The sequence below is a fragment of the Microtus oregoni genome, unplaced genomic scaffold, assembly GCF_018167655.1.
Source record: "Microtus oregoni isolate MIOR12 unplaced genomic scaffold, Mior012 000008F_ref0000371, whole genome shotgun sequence".
Lineage (NCBI taxonomy): Eukaryota > Metazoa > Chordata > Mammalia > Rodentia > Cricetidae > Microtus > Microtus oregoni.
In genome coordinates this window covers 6,068,020-6,085,526 of record NW_024543067.1, presented here as the reverse complement: position 1 = coordinate 6,085,526, position 17,507 = coordinate 6,068,020, and the positions used below count along the sequence as shown (strand labels likewise).

The window sequence follows — 17,507 nt, the reverse complement described above, 5'->3', positions numbered from 1 at the left end:
CCTGGTTCAATGCTTTGTCTTTTCAGAATTCCTTGCCCCAGTGCAGTCCCTAAACCGAGAGGTTTTGCTGGTTCTGTGCCGGGCCTGCCCTTTGCTTTTCACCTGCAGATGCGATATTTTCTTCCTTTGAAGTCAATAACATAAATAAATCCACATCTTCTTATCCTAAAACCAAGTCAATTCCCTAAGTGGTTCTAACCATTGAACCAGCTTTTATGTCTTAGAGGCCCTTCTCTGGTGTGTGTGTGTGTGTGTGTGTGTGTATTTGTGTGTGCGCGTGCACACATGTGTGCCCATATGTCTATGTCTGTGTGCATGCATGCGTGTATGTGTGTGTTTCTTTTTTCTCAACTCTCCCACAGAATTTAGGGCCTCCCTTGTTTCCCTTTGCTCCGTTCAGCTCTGGAAGTCTTGGTCTGATCGTGTTTCTGTCTTGCAGGTCCTTGCCACCATGGAGAGACTAGAGAAAGTGAGCAGCTTTCAGGAGTTTGTCCAGATCTTCAGCCAGTTTGGAAATGAGATGGTGGAGTTTGCACATCTGACCGGAGACAGACAAAATGTATGTACTTAGCACACTGAAGTCTTCAGATAAATGCGTACCTTTTACTTTGGATGGAAATGTGATCTTTTTAATCCCTTGAATTGACTTCTTTATTCAGTAAATCTAAGATCTTAGTCTTAAAACCCTCTCTAAGTAATCCAGGGTATGTGGTAGGCTGATGTGTCTTTTTCTTTACATATATGGCTATACATATGCCTGCGCTGGGAACGGTCTGGCAGTGTGGAATGTCCAGCTTTCCCTTCCATGAAGGGTTCCATTTGACTCTTCTGCCAGCGCTCAGGCAGACAGATTGAATTGGTCTGTGTAATTGTAGAATATTCTTTGCATATTTGTTTCCTTGCTATTCTAGATTACTGTTGAGAACACATGCCTTGTTCTATCTGCACTGGCTGTATTATGGCAGGTGTTTGATACACATGACTGCATTTCTGTTCAGAGCATCCACAAACTGGGCGTTGTTATTAGTGTTTTATATAAGGGAGCCAAAGCCGAGACGGAGGGAGTTTTCTAAGGTCACTCTGCAAATGGATGGCATTTGTTATATCTGTTCCCAAAGCCTGTCATCCTTCAGCTGCGGCTTGGAGTCTTCTTTGGGACCTGATCCTCAACTCAGACCAGCGTTTCTAAGTTTGAGGGGTAGAAGATCACGGTATGTCAGGACAGGCTCTTTCTGGTTGGGATGTTTGCTTATGAATCCATTTTGTCAGCAGACCTGACCTGTGGTACTGGGATCTGGGCCTCTTCCCTCAGGCCCTTCCTTCAGTTTTAGATGTGAACTTTCCTGGTTGCAGCTGCAGCTGGGAGGTGGACATTGGCCTGGACAATGGCAAGCTAGAGAGCAGTATTTGTTGCTGGAAAAAAAAAAACTGAATACAGAGGGGGCTGGCAAGATGGCTGGATGGGTAAAGGCGCTTGCCTGAGTTCAGTCCCCAGGATCCACATGGTGGAAGGAAATAACTGACTCCTGCAAGTTGTCCTCTGACCTCCACACGCGTGCTATGACATTCGCAAGCCATGCATGCGTGTGAGCACACACACAGATGCACAGGAGGCACGCAGACACACAGGCATGCTCACTTATGTGCACTTGCACACAAAGTCAACACATAAATGTAATGTGAATTTTGTAACACCTTGTCTCCTTTTCTGCTCTGCCACTGCTGTTCTTTAAACTTTTGTTTCATTTCTTTTTCTCTCATCTTCCTTTCCTTCTGCCCTCCCCACACTCTTCCCCTGTGAAGATTATTAGCCCGAGTGTTTTTATAACAGCTGATCATCTGACATTGTCTGGATCACTTGGGCGAGTGTGATGTGACTCAGATTCCAAAGCCTGTGAAGCTTTCAGTTGTGTTTCCTGCTGGCCTCATAGTTGGGAAACTTCCGCTGTTATTTTGATTTGTCGTTAGAAATTTGGCATGGAACCAGGATGGTGGCTTAGTTCTATAATCCCAGCACTTGGGATTCTAAGGCAGGAGGGTCACCATTAGTCTGAGAACAATCTAGGCTGTTTAGTGACTTCCAGGGGAGCCTGTGCTACATGGCAAGACCCTGTCTCAAAAATTTAAGAAAAAAATTAAAATGGTCTCTAGAATATTGGTGTAGAGAGTACAGTAAGACTGTGATTAACTCATTTAAACTGTGCACTTCAGCTGATGAATAGCCCTGGCTGGCCTGGAACCCACTGTGTAGACCAGGCTATCTCACATTCATAGAGATCCTCCTGCCTTTGCTTCCTTAGTGCTGGGATTTAAGGCATGCACCATGTCACCTGGCAGGAGTATCTGTTACATTTGACTCATCTTCAGATAGAGGGTGGGAGGCATTCTCCCCACTGGGGCTTTGGTAAGTGCTATGCCTAGTTCACTTTCTTAGTATTTGTTTCCAGAGTTTAAGCCCTTTCTTTCTTAATTTGGTCAGAATATGCTGACAATAGCCGTCAGCTAGCTACTTTCTTCCTACTCAGCAGATTCTCATTACTTCCTGGGAACTGGAGTATTGTAGGCACGGGGGGCATAACAGTAAGGAAGCCTGCCCCATGGAACTTGTATTTTAGAGGGTGTGGGAGGAGGCGGACGGTATCACAGACCTGTGGACTGCAGGTAAGTGACCTCTGAGAGTGAAACCGTGACTGAAGGGGGTGACTGTTTCCACAAAAGCAGTGATGGTTTAGCAAACATTCTTGTCTCCTCTTTTATCTGTATGGAACAGTGTGACAGGCCTTTTGGACATTGTTGTTGTTGAGTGAATGACTTTTCAAAAGATCAGGTTGCTGATATGATCTTAAACTACCCAGTGATTTGATTTCCTCTTTAGGATTTGAAAGATGAAAAGAAAAAGGCCAGAATGGCAGTGGCGAGGGCTGTTCTTGAAAAGGGCACCATGATGCTCCTCACGGCTTCAAAGGTAAGCACCTCTGTGGTACTCATGTTAGTCAATGATGAGAAAAACCTGAGCAAATACATCAAATGCGGAAATTTACATTTTTATTTCATTTATTCAGTTCTTATGCAGAGGACTGAACTCAGTCCCTCGTGCCTGCTAAGCATGTACTCCACTACTGAGCCTCACCCCCAGCCTCCCCTACTTGGCATTTTTGAAGGGATGAAAACTGTAACCAAGTCAAATCTGTTTATCATGAATGCTAACCTTTCTTCCCCAGCTCCTGGATCTGAGTCCACTTTGATTCAGCAGCTGAGCAGAAGTCAGGGGATCAAGTGCTATGGACAGAGCTAGGCCATACACATAGTAAAAGCTGCCAAGTCAGGATTGGTTACGCAGAACTAGTGGAGTATGTGGGGTGAAACCTCCATTGGTTTCTTCCATGAATTCATGGCTTCTCCTTTCTATTTCTGCTTTTGTAAAATGATGGGCCAGGAGCGTGTGTTCTCAAGCAGCAATTGGTACAGTTCAGGGATGAGTTGGTAAACATCTCCATGGGAGTTGGTAGAGAATTGCCCTTTCTTCTGCGAGCATTTACTGATGCGTTAGGATTAGCCAAACCACAAAAGCAGAGAACGTGGAGTAGACCTTGATTGATTTCCATCATGTTTTAGAAGTGAAAGATGCGGCCACAGTCATCTGTCATCTCTTTCAGTGTTCCCCATTCCTTTCTCGTTCCTTCATGTGAGGCAGCGCTTTATAAAACAGTTTTAGTCGTGATAAAGATGTCGGGTCTTCCCATCATTGAAGTCAAGATGAATTTACTGTTGATGTTTGAAGGTGCAGCTTTTTTTTCCTCTCTGGTCATTCACTTAACCTTGCTGTCGCTTTTTACTCATCCTGCTTCCACACTAGTGAGGAGAGGCAGCTGGGGGAGCCGGGGAGCCAGGAGATTTGGGTAAAGAACCATTTTTATTAGCATGGCATGTTCTCTGTAAGATTTTCATGTGCTACGATGCGAGCTATTATTAACCTAAATCCCTCAACTGTTCTGAAGACCTGTCTCAGGCATCCCAGCTGCGACTCGGCCCATAGAAACAAAGAAGGAGTGTTTGGCCGGATGAGAGCGGCGCTGGATAAGGTCATCGAGATCGTGACTGAGTGCAGACCAAACGGAGAGACTGACAGCTCATCTGCCAGCCTTTTTACTGGAATTAAAGAACTGAAGGTAAAAGTTAAGAGTCGGTTTTGCTCCTTTTCCTTTTTTCCTTTGAGAGAGCTTCATTATGTATAGGGTTCATATTTGGTGTGATGATTCAGATGGTTCTTCTGGGGCTCGGGAGATGGCTCCTTGCTTGAGAGTGCTTGCTGCTTTCCTAGAGCACCAGTGAGGTTCCCAGCACCCGTGCTGGGTGGCTCATGGCTGCACCTGACTAGCTCCAGGGAATCCGATCCACTGCGTTAGCCTCCCTGGGTGTCCATACTCATGTGTGTCCCTCCTCACACAAGAGCACCATCCACATAATTTAAAAACTAGAGTGGTTCTTCACAGGAAGCAATATATCTCAGGAGCTGGTGAGCTGGCTCAGCGGTTGACAGCGCGGGCTGCTCTTGGGGAGGACGAGTTCATTTGCTGGCGCCTGCATGACAGCTCGCAGCTGTGTGTAACTCCAGTGCCAGGGGGTCTGATGCCCCAATCTGGCCTCCCGGGGCACCAGGCATGCACACGGGGTACATATGTACGCACAGGCAAAATCACTCATACACATTTTTGAAAAATCAAATATATTTCGTTACTATAATGCCATTCTGCCGGGCGGTGGTGGCGCACGCCTTTGTTCCCAGCACTCGGGAGGCAGAGGCAGGCGGATCTCTGTGAGTTCGAGACCAGCCTGGTCTACAAGAGCTAGTTCCAGGACAGGCTCCAAAACCACAGAGAAACCCTGTCTCGAAAAACCAAAAAAAAAAAAAAAATATAATGCCATTCTGTGGAAATCTAACAGTGAGTGATATGGGTTCAGGATTATGTTGACAGACAACACAGGTCCTTGTTTACAGCAGCAGCAGCCCTGTTGAACTGTTGGTTTAGACTTCTCCATGTAGAGCCTTCTGCAGATGATCACAGTAGCATACAGTCTCTGCTGGGATCCCTGCTCGTCCTTGTGTGATAGGATGCACACATCGAGACTGTATCAATAACAATAGCAATACAGCAATTACAGCTCTTAAAGAAACCCTACTACCATTTGGAGCCCTCACTCTGCCCGTTCAGTCCAACTGCTTTAAATGTGTGGACTCCTGGGGTCCATTCTCTTCTGGGTACTGCCAGGAAGACTGAGCGACAGAGATGGGATGGACTTGCTGCCTCAGGACCAGAGCTGAGATTTGACCCAGGCAGAGAACTCTATAGCATTGTCTAATGCAGCGCCATTTACTGATGAGAAAACCGAGGCCCTGGAAGGTTACTAATATGCTAAGGGTTACACACCCGTAATAAGCAGAGCCGAGATGGGCATGGTATCGTTCTGTCTCACTGCACCTTGGCCTTGTGTGACGATCGAGGTCTGAACAGGGAGTGAAAAAGCAGTGGAGAGAATTGTTCTCCATTGCATGAGGAGGACTTCCCAGTGCATCTCCAGGACTCTGTTAGAACCTGTAGCCCATTTTGGGGATACTTAGATGGATTTTCTGTCCCTTTTGCACTCAGTTGAATATTGAAGCTCTTCGGGAGAATCTTTACTTTGAGTCCAAGGAGAACCTTTGTACTGCATTGGAAGTCATCTTGGAGCGTGTGGAGGACTTCACCGATTCTGCCTACACCAGCCATGAGCACAGGGAACGCATCTTGGAGCTGTCTGCTCAGGCAAGAGCAGAGATGCAGCAGTTCGTTTTGGTGTGGATGCAAGCTGTAAGAACCCTCCCTGTTCATTAGAGCAAATCTTAGGCAATAGCTTTTCACATAACGTTAGAGAGGTGTGGAAAGTAACACATACAACAGGACTGTGAGTTTGCTTAATGCAGGACAAGTGTGTCGTATCCCTTTTCTCTATCCCAGTGGGCAAAACTATGCTTTCCATATGGCTCACAGCACCTGCCGTGTTCAGGCTGCTGACTCTCCTCTTGGCCAGGCTGGATTCTGTGCCACCATCACCATCTATAGTTGCCCTGTTCTCTCCACTCTTCTGCCAAATTCATTTCTAGAAAACGCCTCAAATGCTCCTTAGTGTGGCGAGCAGAGAAATGAGCGTAGTAGAGGTCCCTGGAATGTGAATCTGCTGCTGGTGCCATTCAGATGTGCAGTGTGATTCGCAGACTATTTTAAAATGCTCGTCGGGGTCTAGATGCAGTGGAGGTCAGGATGGACCTAGCTGGCAGGTAGAGGTATCTGTCACTCTCACACAGACTACCAGACCCCATCAGTCCAGGCCTGAGTGGCTGGCATGCTTTCAGCACAGGAGGCTGTTCGAGCAGCATGGAACAACACAGGAAGTTTGTCCCAAGTCTCAGCAGTGACTTGCAGAAGCAGGGGTGGAGAGGACAGAGCCAAGGCATGTTCTGGCACCTTTTATTCATTGCCTAAATCTAGGCTAGGTCATAAAGTGTTTAATATAGGTCACAGCAAATGGAGGTGGGTAGAGGGTAGACCAGGTCTGGAAATAGGGAGTTCAAGTTGTGTCAGTAAAGAGGAAAAGGCTGTGAGATTTAGAAGAAAGCAGTGGCAGTTGACTCCCTGGTAGCTGCATTGATTTGTATGTAAAGAGTGGAGAAAAATCACAGATTTCTATGTCCTACTGTGATTGTCAACGTGTAAATTAAAGAAATACTTCTACCAGGTCTGGGAGTATACCTCAGGGCCAGAGCACTTGGCCTCAAGAATTTGAGTCATAACACCACAGAAACAAACAAGAATACTTTTGTTATAGTGTATTAAAATGTACCATAGTTCATAGTGATGGCTAAACTGGAGTACCAGAGTCATGTGACTTGCATACTTCTCACATTTCAGCAAAGCACAAAGACCAAGAGTGCGGCCGAGGAGCTGGAGCTCACCGTTCTGAGGGTCAGCCATAGTCTCAACGAGCTGAGGAAGGAGGTAAGGAGTTTGAGCCGCAGCCTCATGCTGTAGGATATATGTGAAGCACATGCGCATTAGTGTGTTCCTGTGGCCGCACAGTGCTTGACTTTCTGGTCGTGAGTGTGAAGTCACCACTTACACTGTCATTCTCAAAGCTCACACATGAACGGGCACAGCCGCCTTTCTCACAATGGCTGGGGACCATTTCTTGTGATCCTTGGGGATGTCCAGCCACAAGGGTTATTGGTAGGCAAATTGATGGTAGCTCTGCCAAATTCTTCCTAGCAACACAGCAATAAATAAAATGAATCACAGACCGCACTGCAAAACAGTGCAGGAACCAGGCACACAAGACTGAACAAGCTTCTGCTTCTGTCTAGAAAAGTTCTAGATGAGGAAGAACTGAGTCTTAATGACAGGAATAGATCAGTGGCTTCTTGGGATCAGAAAATTTGAGATGTTTACTGCAAAACGGCAAAGGTGGTCTTTGTGGAGCTGTGGGGATAGTTGGAATATTCAGTGTGGTGGGAGTTCTGGGGCTTATGTGTCTGCAAAACTCACCAAACTGTACTTTCAAACTGGGAGCACTTTGTGTGTAAATTATGCCTCACTGAGTTTTCAGATGTTCTTGAGTTGGGGAGATTTCCGTGTTTCAGAACGAAAATGTGCTCACCTGTGTCTGACTTGGGCACTCGGAACGGCCAGTCCTGTGGTCACGGTTCAGCCAGCTTTGCTCATGCTGCCACTCGGCCTTCTGGTGTTGTCCCCGCTGTCTGAGGACACGCTGCACATGTGTGCATTGCATCTACTGTTCTCTCTCTGTAACACACAGCTGCGTCGCTGCATGCAGCCCCTGTGCCTGCAAAGCCAAAATACTTGCTGTCCGGCCCTTTTGTGAGATGTTCAAGCCCTGTCTTGTTTTCAGTGCAAGAGTCCGAGCATTCCCTCCAGCGTCGGCATCTCATGTGCCTGTAGGACTTCCTCACAATTCCACAGCATCCCACCCCTGCTAGAACTCCCGTGGACCACAGACTCTCTTCCCTTTGTCAGTGCTGTGGCTGCTGGTACTGGTTCTGCCAGGCTGTGGCACAGGTAGAGAAGACAGGAAGTTGAGGGTGGAAAGCTTTCTGTGACGTGTGCCCTTCTTCTGTGCAGTAGTTTGGAACCAGTTTTTGTTGTTTGTTTTTGCAACTCTGGGAATTGAGCATTATGCATGTTAAGGAAGCGCTCTACCCCTGAGCTATAGCCCAGTGACAGAGGCCATCACACGGTGGCTTCATACTGTGATAGAGTACACTGACATTCATTCTTTCTTATGAATGCTTTTTGGAGGTTTTCAGAAGATCTGTGTTCCCACACTACAATATTGCAACTCTCAAATTGTTCCCTCCAGACGCTCCTCCCCAAACCTCCCTTGCCCTTATCTCTTCTTTGTTTATTCTTTTGTGCTTTTGAAGCTGGTCCAAGTCTGCAGAGTGAAGTTGGGTGCTGGGCATTTGTTTCTGTGCTGTCTATAGGTGATTTTCTTCACACCTTAACCAGACTGACAGCTCTATTGAGATTTCCTTTAAACTTCTTATTGAATCTAGAAGGATGTGATTTCACCAACTGTTTGATTTCATCATATTAAGATTTAATTAAATGCTGAAACGCTGAACTGTGAGTGCAGGATAAGCTCCTTTGGCAATGGGATGACTTGCCACATCCACCTTGAGTTCTTGTAAGGATAGAGACCCGACTCGTGGAAAGCTGCCCTTGGACATTGCAGACAGGGACAGAGTATTTGTCCTGACTTCTTTCTCTTTTGTTGTCAGTGAGTTGTCCTCAGGATGTTTCTAAGAGCTAGAAGACCTTGGCAAGTCATCACTCAGCCACTGTGGACATTGGCATGGTGTTAGATATTCTCTATGGCCCTGATGGTTAAACAAGGTCCTTTTAAATTCTTCTAAGACATTTTGTTTATATAGAAAAGTAAATTTTAATGTCTCTCTGGCTGTGATTATTCTGATTATTATTACTACTGGTTGATAAATGAAGACAGCTCCCCTGCTTATTTTATCCAAAGTCCTCTCATTTGAATTGACATCCAGTTACTTCCATGCAAAAAGAAATTGCTTCTAACAGGATTAATTCAAAGTCAATTTTTTCTTAAAATAATGCTTTTATTAAAGCTTATATTTTTTGACAAATCCCAAACCACCTACATCTGCCATATAATTCACACACACACACACACACACACACACACAGGATTTTAGTATTTTGGAGTTCATCTGTCCAAAGATACCTAGTATGAGTGAGAGATAAAAATGAAGTCCACCTGCATCAAATACAACTTGAGGACTGTGTTGTCCATTATATGTTGTTCCTGCCCGAACCCAGAGTTCTTGGAGAGTAGAGTTCTGGGGAACAGTTACACACAGAATGTTCCCCCGTGAGGGCAGTCACTGGGTCCTGCTTGTCAGGGGTCCAGTTATGACAGGTGTTTAATAAGATTTTTATCTAGTACTGAGTTGGCTAGCTCTCACAGGGTGCTTTTTCAGAAATCTACTGAAATAATTTTTTAATGTTAGAAATTGGACTGAGGGCCTTGGGCACATTAGGGAGCTGCTCTGCCACTAAGCTCTTCACCCCAAATATTTTTTTCTTTATTCTATACTGGGAATTAAATTCAGGTCTTGATTGAACTGTACTACTAGCCTCCCTAAAAAGTATGTAATGACTATAGACCACTATTAGATCTTCCTTTAGTCATCTGTACACTAGGTTTTTTTTTTTTGAACATTGAAAAATTTTTAACTATGTCTGAGGGTGTTTAGGCACCAGTGTGTACATGTGCTTGCAAAAGTAAGAAGAGGGTGTCAGATCTCCTGGGTGTGTTGCCCTGTGGCTCCTGAGAATTGAACCCACATCCTCTGGGAGAACAGACAGTGCTTTTAGCTGCCGAGCCATCTCTCCAGCCCTAGGACAGTAAACTCGGAATAGTGTTCCACCTCTCACCGTCTCTGTCGCTAGTCAAAGCATTTCAATAGGAGAGAGGCTGTGTGAGAGAGACCTCGCTGCTAGGAGAATGAAGAAGTGCCCAGGCTTCTCCACCGAGTGACCAGGGCATCTTCCCCACACAGCAGTGCTGCTGGCACCAGTGACTCGGGCGAACTGATGTCATCTTGCTGGTGTGAGGACTAAGATGCTTCCCAGTACTCCAGCTTCTGTGACCACAGGGGATATTTCACTGCGAACAGATCAGTTGGAATGCTATGGGTTTCTCTTCTGTAGTTATTCAAGCTCTTCTCAGGTGCTTGGTCACAAACTTTCTTGTCTATTTCCCTTCCCTGATTGTCTTTCACCCTCACCTGCAGCTTCACCATACGGCAATGCAGCTGGCTGCCGACCTGTTAAAATTTCATGCAGATCATGGGGTTTTAAAAGCATTAAAACTCACTGGAGTAGAAGGCAATCTGGAAGCGTTGGCTGAATATGCCTGTAAACTCTCTGAGCAGAAAGAACAGCTTGTTGAGGTGAGTACAGACTCGCTTTTAAAAAAAAAAAAGCTGTAGTTAGTTCTCAATACAATAGGAAAATTATGAGAAAATATTAACAGATGTGGGTTTTGGCTAGCTTATCCGAGCCTTCTCCTCTCTTCTCTTTGGACTCTGAAAAGTGTAACATGTCTATCCTGTTTCTACAATAGTTTGGCCTCTAAATAAAACAATAAAATATGTGGAACTGCAAAATACATTTTAAATCTTTTTTTTGTTCTCTCGGATTAGACTCTGGGGTAGCGCAGTGAAGTAATGTGGTTTCTGTCTGAATCTGGTGAATTTTCAGCAAGAGAGAGGTGAAGTGAGGATGCTGTGACCAGTGCTTACTAAGAGGTCTGGGATCAGGGTTGCGAGACAGTCGTGGGCAGCTCTAAATGGGGTGCAGTAGGCGCAACAGTGAGGGTGGGGCCAGCCCGAGTTAACAGGGGAGGCAGAACCTGAAGCTCCTCTGAGAACTCCCTGACAGGCAATAGAGTTTGAACTAGACACACAGTTGGCCCAAGGTGACCCAATCAACATGAAAGGGAAGTCCTTTTATTCCCTTTCCATTGGCCAAATCCAGCTATGGACAACCCAAGGGAGCCTCCCAAGGCAGCAGGCAGGTTTGAAAAGGGAGGGAGTGGATCAGGGAAGACAGGAAAGACACTGTCCCTTCCCTGAACCTCTCCTACTCTGCCCCAACCCAACACTGTGGGGTGTTGTCACCTGCTACTTGCTGTATAATTCTGGTTCATCTTAATTGATAATCTACTACTTCTACCCATTAAAAATGTTACCATATATCTGCTAGTTTACAAAAGAAAGAAAAGAAAAAAGGAAAAGCGCTTAATCATACATGTATTTGTGCAATCTGTCTGCCATTGTATACAAATACAGTCTTTACATTATCATGTTCCCTGCTCAACAATCTTCACAGGTCAAGAAAGTCCCTAATCCTGGCTTTCTCTCCTTTACTTGCGTACATAGCAGCCTGGCAACCTCTAAGGGACATTCTCAAAGTGACTATATTTCCTTTATTTAATACATTTGGTTCTGCTCTATATATTAACCAAATGTTTTTACTGTAGAAAAACTAACTTTAGGAAACCTGTAACAAACCTTTTAATGAGTTGAAGAAATTTAAAACTTTCCTTTTTAAGTCACTAATGTTCACTAATTTTCTCTAAAGGAGGTTTTCTGCTTCTTTATAACCAGTCTACTCAATCCATTGCTATCTCAAAGAAAAAAAGTGTGTGAGCCGGGCGATGGTGGCGCACGCCTTTAATCCCAGCACTCGGGAGGCTGAGGGAGGCGGATCTCTGTGAGTTCGAGACCAGCCTGGTCTACAGAGCTAGTTCCAGGACAGGCTCCAAAGCCACAGAGAAACCCTGTCTCGAAAACAAAACAAAACAAAACAAAACAAAAAGTGTGTGAGTCTATTTGATCCTGATGAGATCAGCCCTGAGAGAATGGTCACTTATGATAATTGACAATTTCACAGCGGGATTCTGGAGGCAGATGCAGTAAATGCATGCACTCTGTTGGACCTTTTAAAGGTTCCCCATGGTTCTAACATCTTGCGACCACCTTGCTTCGGTCAGATAGGAAGCAGAACAGTACAGTGTTCCCGTTTGCTCCTGCTTTGGCCTTCAGTCAAGCACAAATTCATTCTTAGGTTTGTAAACTTGGTTTTCTTGATCAGAAGGAAGGATGCGGAAGGTGAGCTGTAGACATGTTTTCTTGCAGACGTGTCGATTGCTGCGGCATGTGTCTGGCACGGAACCCCTTGAAATAACCTGCATACATGCTGAAGAGACATTTCTAGTGACTGGCCAACAGGTATGGAAATGGCAGGTTACTCTTTCTCTTCGTGTGCTGACTGTGTAACTGCTTGTGGGGTGGCTAGCAGGAAGGTCTGCAGGAGAGAAACAAGGACACTGGGGTTTGTCAGTAATGTACCGGAACGTGCTGCCATTCCACCGGATCACATTCTCTGCCAAACTGGAACTTGGCTCACTTAAATGAAATGCTAGATTGTATCTATTTTAAATGAAGCTGTTTGCGGTGCAGGTCCCTATCAGACTTACAAAGAAAGGTATCTGTTGTTAGTTGTTTTTACTCTTCTGGGGCCCACCTCCCAGTTCTCAAATAAATACACTAGACTTTATTCTTACTAATGAATGCCCAGCCTTAGTTTGGCTTGTTTCTAGTGAGCTTTTCTAATTTAAATCATCCTGTTTCTCTTTAACTACGTTTTGAATCTGGGCTTTTTACCTTGCTTTATTCTATATATCTTTCTTTCCGTCTTACTCTGTTACTGGCTGTGTGGCTGTCCCCTGGTGTCCTCTTCTCCTTTTCTTTCTCCTCCCCCTTTTCTTGAGCCTAGTTTTCTCCTCCAATTTATTCTCTCTGCCTGGCAACCCCACTTATCCCTCTTTTCTGCTTAGCTATTGGCCATTCAGCTCTTTATTAGACCAATCGGGTGTTTTAGGCAGGCAAAGAAACACAGCTTTACAGAGTTAAACAAATGCAACATAAAAGAATGCAGCTTATCTTTGCATCATTAAACAAATATTCCACAGCATAAATGAATGTAACACAACTTTTTAAGCATAATACATCTTAAAATAATATTCCACAACAGAAATCAGGATGTAACAAGCCACAAAAGTACATTTCAGTTTAATAATTCCTAAGTAATTGAACAAATCAGGGCCAACTAGATGGCTCAGTGGTTAAAGGCACCTGTCTGCTGAGGACCACACAGACAGAACTAACCCTGCGGACTGTCCTCTGACCTCCACATACACATCACCATGTGCATGCACACATAAAATTAATAAGTAAAAAACATATAAACAAAACCAAACCAGTGTTTGCCTCAGTGTTAGTTTAAAACAAGAGTCCATTGGATGCAGAATAACTATCTCAAGGTAGGCAGATGACACATCATGCTATTAGGGACTCATAACCAGAATCAGCCATGTCACAAGTCGGCAGTAAAGGACGGAGAGTTTAGAGATTGCACCCGTGTTTCCGGTGCCCCTTTAGATCATTTCTGCTGCTGAAACATTGACGCTGCATCCGTCCAGCAAAATCGCAAAGGAAAATCTGGATGTATTTTGTGAGGCTTGGGAAGCTCAGATTAGCGACTTGGCCACGCTGCTACGAGAGATCAATGACATGTTTGAAGGAAGACGAGGTGAGACACTGTTCACTTGTTGAAATATTTCAGCTTTTATTTATGTATTATTTTAGTGTAACTTAGTGTTTTGTTTTTAATGATAAGCCGTGGGTATAAAAATTATCATGTTATATAGCCCAGCTGGGTTATTTTTTTTTAAAGATTTATTTATTTGTTATCTGTATAGTGTTCTGCCTGCATGTGTGTCTGCAGGTCAATAGAAGGCACCAGATCTCATTACGGATGGTTGTGAGCCACCATGTCGTTGCTGGTCTACAGAGTCAATTTCAGGACAACCAGGACTACATAGAGAAACCCTGTCCCAAACAAACAAATGAACAAACCAAACCAAGAATAAATTGTCCATTGTAAACTGATCTGCAAGCCAGAAAGATGGCAGACAGGGCCGGTGAAGTGGACAATGCAGATTGTAATGTCCTCTCTTTCCTGTTGTCCACTTCATGCTGCATGCCATTTCACAGGCCCACACCTGTGTGCTTTAGTTCATTCTTCTGTCCCGTCCCCGAGCGAGCACACAGTATGAGGTTAGCTGGAGATGATGTGATTTGGTATGTGGAGATGCTGGTCCTGATGAGAGGATTCTGGTTTTGGGAGCAGCAGGTGGGTATAAGGTTCTCTGTGAGTGAGGCTGCCAGGAAATGGAAGTCAGTGCCAATGACACCTCTGCTTTCCTTTTTCCCTTTACTTGGGGGTGAGCTCTGGCATTGTAGGTGCCTTGAATATGCAGGAGTTGACAGTCTTCATGTTTGCAAGCCCAGTCATGCTGTCAGTCTGAATCACATATAATCAAATCAACAGTCTGGATTATCACAACTAATGTGATATATTTGTTATTTGAAAAGCTAAATGTGAAAAATAAAACTGTATCAGTAGAAAAAGTTTTTAAGTGATGTATGTTATTTGTAGGAGAGAAGTACGACCATCTTTCGCTTCCAAAGCCCATGGTAAGTGCAGGAGCCCTGCGTGCTTCAATTTCATCTGTGCTCTCTTTGCCCATCACTAGTCACCTCCCTCAGCAGCAGGGGCAAGTGGACAGTGAACGTCCACTACGCAGTTACTGCTCTGGGAGCAGCCTACATGTGGCCCCTATCTTAATATTTGTGTTTGGCTTTGGGAGTTGAGAGAATAAAGGAATCCAAGTGGGAAGTAGCTTTCTGTTCATATCTTTGGCTTAGTTTGCAAAGTAATGTAGGAATTATTTTCTGTATATGAAGACATTCGTTGCCACATTTGGTAGTGCGCACCTTTAATCCCAGAATTTGGGAGGCAGAGGCAGGCAGGTCTGTGTGAGGTAGAGGACAGCCTGGTCTACACACTGAGTTCCTGGGCTACATCGGAGACATATCTCAAAATAATAATGTTTATTCGCTTTCTACTTGGGCAAAAATATGCCCATGGGAAAGAAAATAAAGAGGAATAAGTTAACTGTACAGTGGTCCTAAGATCCTTTTCAGGAATTAAAATTTCTATCTTTTGGCTGATAGCCTTTTAGCATCATGTTACCCATGTAACATTTTGGTGAACTCTGCGATTCATTTCTAAATAACATGACATCTATAATTGTGAACATAATGCAAAATATTTAGAAAACAGAGACTATGGAAAAATATCGGTTATCATGAGGCCTAGTCTTTTGAAGCAATCAAGTGCCCTTATAGCCAAACTTCAGAAGTGGGGTGTGGGGGCACAACAGACAGTGAAAGCAGCCTGCAGAAGCAGCCTCAGAGAGAAGACATCATGGTGGCAGATGAGCAAGAGAGAGGCGTAAGACTGTAAGACTACACCTAGCATGAAGTTAGAACCATGTCCCCAGTCATAAAGAAAGGAGAACTGTGTGTCTAATACACACAGCAGGTCAAAACAGACAAATGTACCCGGCCATCAGATGCCCCTTGGTCAGTTCCTGCCCAGGTGATACACTGGGCCCTGGTGGGAGCGATGCTGAATGATGAACCACACAGGTGAGGAGCTGAAAGATACCCTGATTGCTGTGTGTCTCTGTTGCCTAGAACTTTCTGGCCCAAACTGGATAATCAAAACATTAATTGGGTGAATCACTGCATCAGTGAAAAAGACAGGATGGTCTTCAGACACATCCCTAATTAAAAATTTAGGTGGATATGCAAAGAAAACACAATTTTTGAAGTTGATTTTTTTAAAAATATTTATTTATTATATATACAGTATTCTGTCTGTGTGTATGCCTGCAGGCCAGAAAAGGGCACCAGACTCCATTACAGATGGTTGTGAGCCACCATGTGGTTGCTGGGAATTGAACTCAGGACCTTTGGAAGAGCAGACAATGCTCTTAACCTCTGAGCCATCTCTCCAGCCCCCTGAAGTTGATTTTATATCATATTTCACGCCCAGCATGTCCCAAACATTATCAATTTACTGCTCAGCATGGAACTGTGGAAAACTTTCTAGCCTCTTTGTTGTCTTAAATCTTTAGAATCTGGAGTGTATTTTACACATATACCACACCCCAATTCAGGCTGGTAGGGTAACAACTGCTACATTAGATAGTACATATTTAACCTTACATAAAAAGAAAATGAATAGATGAGAGAATTTCTTAACTATTAATAGTAACAGAGAGATGAACACATGGCGTCAGAAGGCAGTGCGGACAGTAACATGATCAGTAATAAGACTTTCATGTCTGGGGATAGTAATAGCAGCGGGAATGACTGGTGTGGAGATGAGAACGGATGCCAAGCCGGATCCTCAGAGTTTCTGACAGGAGCTGCTGAGATGGCGCAGTGGTTAAGAGTGCATACTGCTCTTACGGAAGGCTTAAGTTTGGTTCTCTGTACCCATATGGGGTGCTCACAACCCCCCGAAACTGAAGCCTAACAGTATCAGACACCCTTTTCTGGACACTCGTGTGCATGTGCACACACACACACACACTCATCATGGATCAGTGCTGGAATACTTTTGTAAACTGAGCAGAAGTAGAAGGAAAATCAAATACAGAACCGCAGAATCACTTTGTGAATTTTTGGAAACGGTTTTTTTCTGTGCCTTAATTTATCATCAACACAGTCTGGAAGTATGTTTTATCTAATTTTCCTGTTTTGACCCACCTCGACTTCAGTAGATGACAATAGTTAATATCCCTCTGTATTAATCAAATGACGATGTGTTGATTGTCTTAAGTGCTGTATGTTGGGGCTTCTATGAAATAGTCTAGGATAATCAAAGACACATAGCTGGGCCTGGGAGTGCACACCTAGAATCCTAGCACTGGGAAGCCTGAGGATCAGATCGATATCAGCCTGGGCTGTAAGATAGATTCTCAAAGCAAGACAAAACAAACAAACAAAAGACAAAAAGCAGCAACAACAAAATAGTAAACGCTAGAGTTCACACTGTTTCTCACTGAGAAAGCGCTTGCTGCCCATGATCAGGCCCTGGGCTCCATCCCCAGAGCTGAGGGAAATGGCAGAAAAGACAGCTCAGACCCTAAGGGGTTGAATGAAAGGGAGGGAGATTTTATGGAACTTAGTAGGTTCCACCCCCACCCAATCTTTAGTAATATTGTTTCAAAATACAAACCATTTCCTTAGTTGAATGTAGCACAGCTAACTCTATTTTTAAGAAAATTTTAGCTCCTCTTTTGGAGAGCAAACTTTTGAGTCTTGTGCTATTTATATTTGGAAGTCTTCAGCTTTGTGTAACAAACTGCACTTCCCAATAGTGTCCATTAGGTGACAGGCTTGATTATATTTTTATTTGTTCATTTTTACACTTATTTTTCTG

The 17,507-nt window shown here is 44.3% G+C and overlaps 1 protein-coding gene across 2 annotated transcripts in view; it reads left to right on the top strand.

Moving 5' to 3' along the window:
* Window positions 1-17,507, top strand: part of Ctnnal1 (catenin alpha like 1) — a 49,194-nt gene that overhangs the window by 22,604 nt on the left and 9,083 nt on the right. For both annotated transcript variants that reach the window (XM_041657519.1, XM_041657517.1), the window contains exons 4-12: window positions 440-559; window positions 2,876-2,965; window positions 3,999-4,169; window positions 5,649-5,849; window positions 6,948-7,034; window positions 10,376-10,534; window positions 12,284-12,376; window positions 13,589-13,739; window positions 14,649-14,686. In XM_041657519.1, coding sequence (XP_041513453.1) covers window positions 440-559; window positions 2,876-2,965; window positions 3,999-4,169; window positions 5,649-5,849; window positions 6,948-7,034; window positions 10,376-10,534; window positions 12,284-12,376; window positions 13,589-13,739; window positions 14,649-14,686 — 1,110 coding nt within the window. The remainder of the gene's footprint in view (window positions 1-439; window positions 560-2,875; window positions 2,966-3,998; window positions 4,170-5,648; window positions 5,850-6,947; window positions 7,035-10,375; window positions 10,535-12,283; window positions 12,377-13,588; window positions 13,740-14,648; window positions 14,687-17,507) is intronic.